The following is a 6,835-nucleotide window of genomic DNA, read 5'->3' as shown; positions in this document are numbered from 1 at the left end:
TAACCCAACAGAGCTAAGCAAGAGGCAGCTGTGATCTCAGTGCTTCTCCAGTGAGAACCCATTTCCCAGATTATGTCAGTAATTGCCATCTTGATGATCCCACTTCTAAAAGTTTCTTTTATCTTACAGCAATTAACATGTAAATCTGATTTTTTTTCCCCCATGAGTCTTTTTCAAGTGGTATAAATTCCTATAAATCACTTAAATAGGAAGCTCAGAAGTGTCATTTGAATTTCCTTGCCTTAGTCATTCCCTTCTCAAATAACTCCCTTGGTGTTACAGCTCTTAGAATTTGCTTTCACTTACAAAAAGTTTGTTTGAAGGGAAAATCCAGCCACTATTTTAGCAATCCAGTATGAGGAAAACAAGGAACTTTAACGCATCTGTTGGTCCCTATTCAAAGCAAAATTGAATATCCCAGTAAGAATCAAAGGAGGGGGAAAAAGGAACAAAATCAGTCACAAGTTTCTAATTTTATTTTAACAATCTTGCTTTTTAAAAAATACAAGTTCTGATTAATGCCAGGGGGATGCCAAGTGTCCATCAGCCACAGGCCTTATCTGCCACTTCTGTTTCCCCTCCTGGGAGTAGTCATCTCTTTTGTCAGGATAGCAAACAAAGAGCAGTAAAATGCTAAATAACTGAGTTGTGTAACAGCATCCCAAGGGACCTGTGTCTTAGTATGGCACAAATTCGTTCAGCAAAGCGTTACTGACCTGGACCAGTAATTGAATGTTGGCACAATGTACAGGAGTTGTGCAAGGTGCATCAGGAGAGGTACTGTTTGCACTTCCGTGGTACCACCAGCTCTCTTCTGCAAACAGAAAGGTTTAAGGAAGCAAGAGCTCAATTACCAAAGAGGAGGGAATTCAAGAGGAGGGGCAGGTTTATAAACAAGACGTTGAAGCTCTTTAAATGTTTTTTCATAGTAAGTAATTGCAGGAGCAGCAGAGCTGCCCTTTTAGTTGCAAGGGGGGTTCAGTATAGGCAACTACAAGAGCTTTAACACTCTCCAAACAGCACAATTCCTAACAACCTAGAAACCATGGCACCACAAAGAACAACTTTTTCTACAAAGGAATTCTATGCAACACAAGTGTCATTTTGCAGGGTCATGTGTCCCGGGCAACCTTTTCATCCATGGAAAAATCTGAACTGTGAGTTCTCTGCCAATGGGTTAAAAATGCCATGGCCAGATAAATTTCAAATATGCCATTTTTCTCAATAACGTCTTAACTGGAAAAAGGCACTCACTTTTGAAACAGCAACTTTGTTATGGGCTATGGAGGGCTACTGAAGTAAGACTCATTAATAATTGTGCTGTGATTCTTTTGATGTCTCAACTATGCTCATGCTTCAGTGTATTAGGGATTAGCACTTTGGTGCTATTGGGAACTTGGCCATAGGAGCAGCCAAATGTAGTTGGTGATGAAAAGCATTTTTTTTCCTTCAGCTTGTTTTTGGCAAAGTTGGTTGGGGAATTTTTTTTTCCTTTCAGCTGTTTGACTGAAGAATGGAGTAGTCCAAGGTTCAGGTATCACCTTATTCTCTCTTGAATAATTATTTCTGAGCTTCTGCTACCTATTTAATGCTGAAAAAGGAAGGTGCAAGGAAACAAATATCTGTACAAGCGTAATATGCCTGTAATTACACCTCCTTTGGCCAGGAACTTAGCATCCCCTCAACACATTTCACATCACATAGGAAAAGTTCACAGTACCAAGTTTTACAATCACAGTCACTCACAGCACCAAGATTGTCCAGACAAGAAGAAGTTACCGAAGAGAAAGGCCACTGGCCAAAATTCACACAACTGCCCACGTAAGGGCTCAGGTTAAAAATAAAGCACTGGTGGGAAAGTTAAGCCTAGCTTTTGCCAACTCTCCATTTGGCACGAGGAGAGGAGCGAGTCACCCATCCTAGCTGCACTTCTGAACAGAACAGCACTATTGACCCATCTTTCCTTGGGGCTTTTCCAGCCCCTCAAAACCCATCAGCCACCGAGAGCTGGGGGAGAAGAGCCCCATGGCAGCCCCACTTCTGCCTCTGGGAGCTGGAAGTTTCCAGACTGTAAACATTTTGTTGTAGCAGTCCACCGGAGCAGGCAGTTGATCCCACTCTGTGAGAAGGAAGCTGGGACACAGGCTCTGAAGCCCAAGCCCTGAAAGAAAGAATAAATGTGTGTGCGGAAGAAGTCTGGGCTGCACCTGCAGTCCTGCTGTGGGTAGCAGTTGGTTGTGCTTTATTTCCCCTTCCCATCAGGACAGCTTAAAAAAAAAAAAAAAAAAACAAACTTGCGACAGGAAACTGTTGTTTTTCACAATTATTGCAGCCTTGCCCAGATAACAAAATATAAGCCTGGGAGGGGCAAAGTCCTTCCTCCAGACGTGGTCTGTGTGCTCCTCCTTCCATGGGCTGGTTTTAGGAGCAGCTGCAGCCAGGCAGAAGAGCAGGCCTTAACCCCACCCAACATTCATGGAGCTTCAAACCAAAGAAAACTGTGTTCCTATGAGAGGTTACTAACAATTTTTCCCCACCTACCCTAAACCACATGCACACAGAGGACAGGATGCTGATCCATGGGCTTTCACCAAAGCTCGAGAGCCCCTCTGCCCTGAGGGCTCCTGCAGCACTTTGCTTTCTGTGCTGAAATGTTTGGTTCGCTGAGCATGGAGCCCACCCCAAGCAGTGCCAGCGTCCTCTGCTCTGCTCTGCTCTTGGAGAGGGGGCACTTTGCAGGCTTAGCCCCATCTCTGCTCTCTCAAGCAGGCATGGAAGGGGGCCAGAGGAAATTTTCCAGCCTTTCTGGCTGTGGAAAGGAAGACCCTACACTCCGTGTAAAAGAAAACCAATGCTGATCCTGTAAACATGCATATTCACAGAGAAATGAGAGCCCCAGCACCTGGGGAGGCCAGCAGGAGGCTGCTGTAAACCCTGTTCTCACCAGAAATAAATGTCTTGGTGGTTATGAAATGGGGCCTAAGCCCTGGTTTGTGTTCATGCTGGACTGGTTTCTTTAGCATGTGAAGTCAATGTAAGATGCAAAAGGTTGAAGCACAGAGGTAGACATTTTGGCTAGGAGAAGGTGGCTCATGGGCTGAAGTGACCGAGTGGCCGGCGTGCTTCCAGAGGTTCCTTAGCTGGTACACAAAGGCCTGGGAAACACAGGCAGCAGCTTTGCAGGACCTAGGGAAACCAAAGCGTGCTTCCTTCTGTCCTTTCTGTACCTGGAGGCGACGTCTGCTGGTCAGGCCCCTCTTGCATCTCATTATTGTGGTCAGCAGGAGTTCTCAAAGGAGGGGACAAAATGCACTGGTCCCTGTTGCGGATGAAAAGGAAAGACCAAACCTTTTCGGTGAGAAAGCAACACAATGTCCTGGGAGGGGGGGAATAGTGGGACCCTCCAGACAGTGGAGATGCAGAAGCACTGGAAGAAGTCTTGTCATGAAGGACAGGTGCATTTTCTGGGGACAAGCGTCATCCGTAGGCTCCTGCAGGTAGTCGGGTTTGTGCGGAGCTTCCGCTGCTGGATTTGTCCATAAGGAAGGGAGGAGGGGAACGGGCGTCTGACAGGGAAACCCACGTCCCCTTCCCCTGCTCGGCCACGGCGGAGGGAACCTGAGCAGAACGCAGAGACAGAGCCTCTGCCGGCAGCGGGCCCGGGGGGCTCAGCCCTGGGCGGTGACCGCCAGGGCGTTCACGTACCCGTGGGGACCCACGTCCACGTCGGAGAGCCCGTGGGCCAGCGGGGCGGCGGCGGGGGCGGCGGCGGCCGGGCCGTACTTGGCGGGCGGCGGGGCGGCGGCGGGGCGGAGGAGGCAGCAGGTCTCCAGCGCCTCCAGGCCGCGGCAGGTCAGGAAGAAGAGGTTCTTGAGCATGAAGAGGGACAGCGGCTGCTGGTAGCGCAGGAGCAGGAGGCAGCGCAGCGCCAGCAGCGGCGCGTCCAGCAGCCCGGCGGGCAGCAGGAGGTGCAGGGCGAGGCGGGCGGCGCCGGGCGGGCGGGCGGCGCTCAGCTCGTACAGCCACAGCACCGGCGAGGCCAGGCAGAGGAAGTAGACGGCGATGAGCAGGTAGCGCAGCGGGGCGGGCAGCGGCGCCGGCCGCCCGGGCTGCAGCACCAGCTCCAGCAGGGAGAAGCTGTCGAGCAGGTCGAGGCAGGTGGCGAGGAAGGCGGCGGCGGCGCGGTGCTGCGGCGGCGGCTGCGGCGGCAGGAGCAGCTGCCCGGCGCCCTCGGTGCCGATGGCCCGCAGCAGGCAGTACAGCAGCGGCGCGGAGAGCGCCAGGGTGATGCGAAAGCCGGTGGTGCCCAGCGGCAGGCGCAGCTCGATCAGCTCCAGGATGGAGGTGCCCAGGATCAGCGCCGCCTTGGGCGTGAAGGCGATGGAGTAGATGAGCCAGGCGAGGTGCGCGTAGGCGAAGTCGCCGCCGCGGGGGGGGACCCCGGCCCCGCGGCCCCCGGCCCCGCGGCCGCCGGGGGGGCCGTGCAGCAGCAGCGGGTGCGGCGGCGGCGGCCCGGGGGGCGGCGGGGGCCGCTCCCGGCGGCGCGCCCGGCTGTTGCGGCAGAAGAAGATGCCCCAGCCGGCCGCCAGCACCAGGTCGGTGGCGATCCAGCTGCACCAGTACAGGTCGGTGACGGCGATCAGGTAGAGGTCCAGCAGCGCGCCCTGCCCCAGCAGCAGCACCAGGGACAGCGCCTGGAAGCCCCAGCGCCGCCCTCCCCCCGCCCCGCCGGGCCCCAGCAGCGCCCCCGCCGCCGCCCCGCCGCCCCCCGCCCCGCCGCCCGCCGCCGCCGCCCCGTACAGCTCCGCCGCCGTCATGCTGCGGCCGGGCTCCCCGCCGCCGCCGCCGCTGCTGATGCTGCTGCTGCTGCTGGGGAGCGGCGAGGCGGCGGCGGGCAGCGGCGTGGCGGGCGGCGGCACCAGGGGCTTGCTGATGCTGCTGCTGTCCTCCTCCTCTTCCTCCTCCTCCTCCTCCTCCTCCTCTTCCTCGGCGCTGCTGCGGGGGCTGCGAGGGCGGCGGGCCCGCGCCGAGCCCGAGCTCGACCCCGAGCCCGCCGGCTGCCGCCGCTGCTGGAGCCCCTCTGGAAGAGGGGCTGCCGGTCGGCGGCGTGCGGCGGCAGCGGCGGCGGCGGCGGCGGCGGCGGCGGCTGGAAGGAGCCCGGAGAGGAGGAGACCGAGCGCTGGTTGGAGGCAGCGCGGTGCATGGTCCTCCCCGGCCCCCGAGCCGGCGCGCCGGGCCCGACGGCCGCGCCGCGCGCCCCGGCCCGCCCCCGGCCCGCCCCCGCAGCGGCCCCGGGCCCGGCGGCGGCGGCGGCAGCGGTGCGGAGAGCCCGAGCGGCGGCGGGCGGCGGGGGAGCCCGGGGGCGGCGCCGAGCAGCAGCCGCAGCAGCTGCCGGAGCCGGGGCGGGCGGCTGGCGGCGGTGGGTGGGCTGGGGCTGGGGCTGGGGCTGGGGGAGAGGCTGCGCGGCCGGGGGAGGGGAGGAGGGGGGCGACAACGGGAGGGTGAGGAAGGCGCCCCCGCCCTGTCCCCCGGGATGCTCCCCTGCCGCATCTCGGGGAGCGTCCTGCCTCCTGCCCCGCAGGAGCCCCGCGAGTGGGGCCAGCCGCCCATGGACGTGCCACAGCACCGCGGCACCCTGTCGGTAACATCGGGAGTGCTTCAGCCTCCCCTGGTCTCTCTAGGCTGGCCAAGACAAAGACCAGTTGGCCTGGCACAGAGCCTACAGTGAAGCGCGCATTTGTGGCTCATCTGTGCTGCTGGACATTCATCTGCCCCTGCATTTGGTCTGATGTGTTTGTTCATCAAAGTAAGTGTCTTTTATCCCACCAGCTTTCTGAGTTGAGCCAATCCACGTGCTGAGGGCCCTGCCCAGTTTGCCATGATGGGGCAGAGCCTTTGAATTTATATGAACAGCTCTAGAGTTCTTCTACTGAAAGCTACAATTGGGACCTTTATTGACCCACTATTAATGGCCTCGAATTGAGCTGAATAGCTGGCTGCATCTGTTTATCACCAGCACTAATGGCTTGGCACATCATGTTCCAAAGTGCCTTGGTGCTCAGCATCACCAGTTCCTCATCTATACCTGTGCCCACCAGTGATGAGCCAGGTGCTGCCTGACAATGGTGTGGAGCACATCAAATAAACTGTCTCCACAAACATCTGTATTAACTACACTTTGCCATAAAGATCCAAAATAGCTTCATGTTTTCAGCATGTTGCTGAATCAACACACGGCACTGAGCAAATGCAGCTTGGTGCTGGAAAGGACATCCAGGACAGCAGTGACAACCATCTAATACATGTCAATGTCCCTGCTGCTCTTGGCTACAAGGAGAAATCAGTCTGGAGTACAAGGAGAATTCATGCTTAAACCTGAAGCAAAGAGATAACTGAGTAAGGGAAAGGGAGAACTTGGGGTGGATTGACACAAAGATTTCTTTGGGCACACTGCAACAATCAGGGGAAGGCTTTCTCTCTTTGACTGACTTCGCTGCCCAAGAAAAATCCATGGCCAAACAATTGCTTAGACTTTTGTCTACAAAAGTCTACAATTTCTGTACAACCCCACAAAGACTTCACTGAAGGCTCTGTGGATGGGCTCTGATAGGGAGCAGGAGGCTGGGGTCCATGGCCAAGGAGGATGGTTGCTCTCTCTGGTGCTGTTTCGTGTTCCTGGGCAGGTGTTGGGAGTTGCCCAGCTCAGGACAGCTCAGAGTGGTGTGAATGACACCAGCTGTGCCGCCTCACGTGGTTTCCACATAAAGGCTGGGTTGGATGGCAGTGTAAGCCTGTGTGCCCGGTAGCAGAGGGTAAAACCACATCTTTTGATCTG

At 56.4% G+C, this 6,835-nt stretch overlaps 1 protein-coding gene across 1 annotated transcript; it reads right to left on the bottom strand.

Moving 5' to 3' along the window:
- Window positions 1–356: 356 nt before the first annotated feature.
- On the bottom strand, window positions 357–5,203 carry TMEM121B (transmembrane protein 121B). Its single transcript, XM_030959735.1, has 2 exons — window positions 5,044–5,203; window positions 357–4,741 (listed from the first exon to the last, which is right to left on the bottom strand). Exons 1-2 carry the CDS (start codon window positions 5,201–5,203, stop codon window positions 3,669–3,671), a joined length of 1,233 nt encoding a protein of 410 aa, XP_030815595.1. The 3' UTR covers window positions 357–3,668.
- Between the last annotated feature and the right edge of the window lie 1,632 nt (window positions 5,204–6,835).

This window comes from Camarhynchus parvulus, chromosome 1A, assembly GCF_901933205.1.
Source record: "Camarhynchus parvulus chromosome 1A, STF_HiC, whole genome shotgun sequence".
Lineage (NCBI taxonomy): Eukaryota > Metazoa > Chordata > Aves > Passeriformes > Thraupidae > Camarhynchus > Camarhynchus parvulus.
This window is presented reverse-complemented; position numbering and strand designations above follow the sequence as displayed.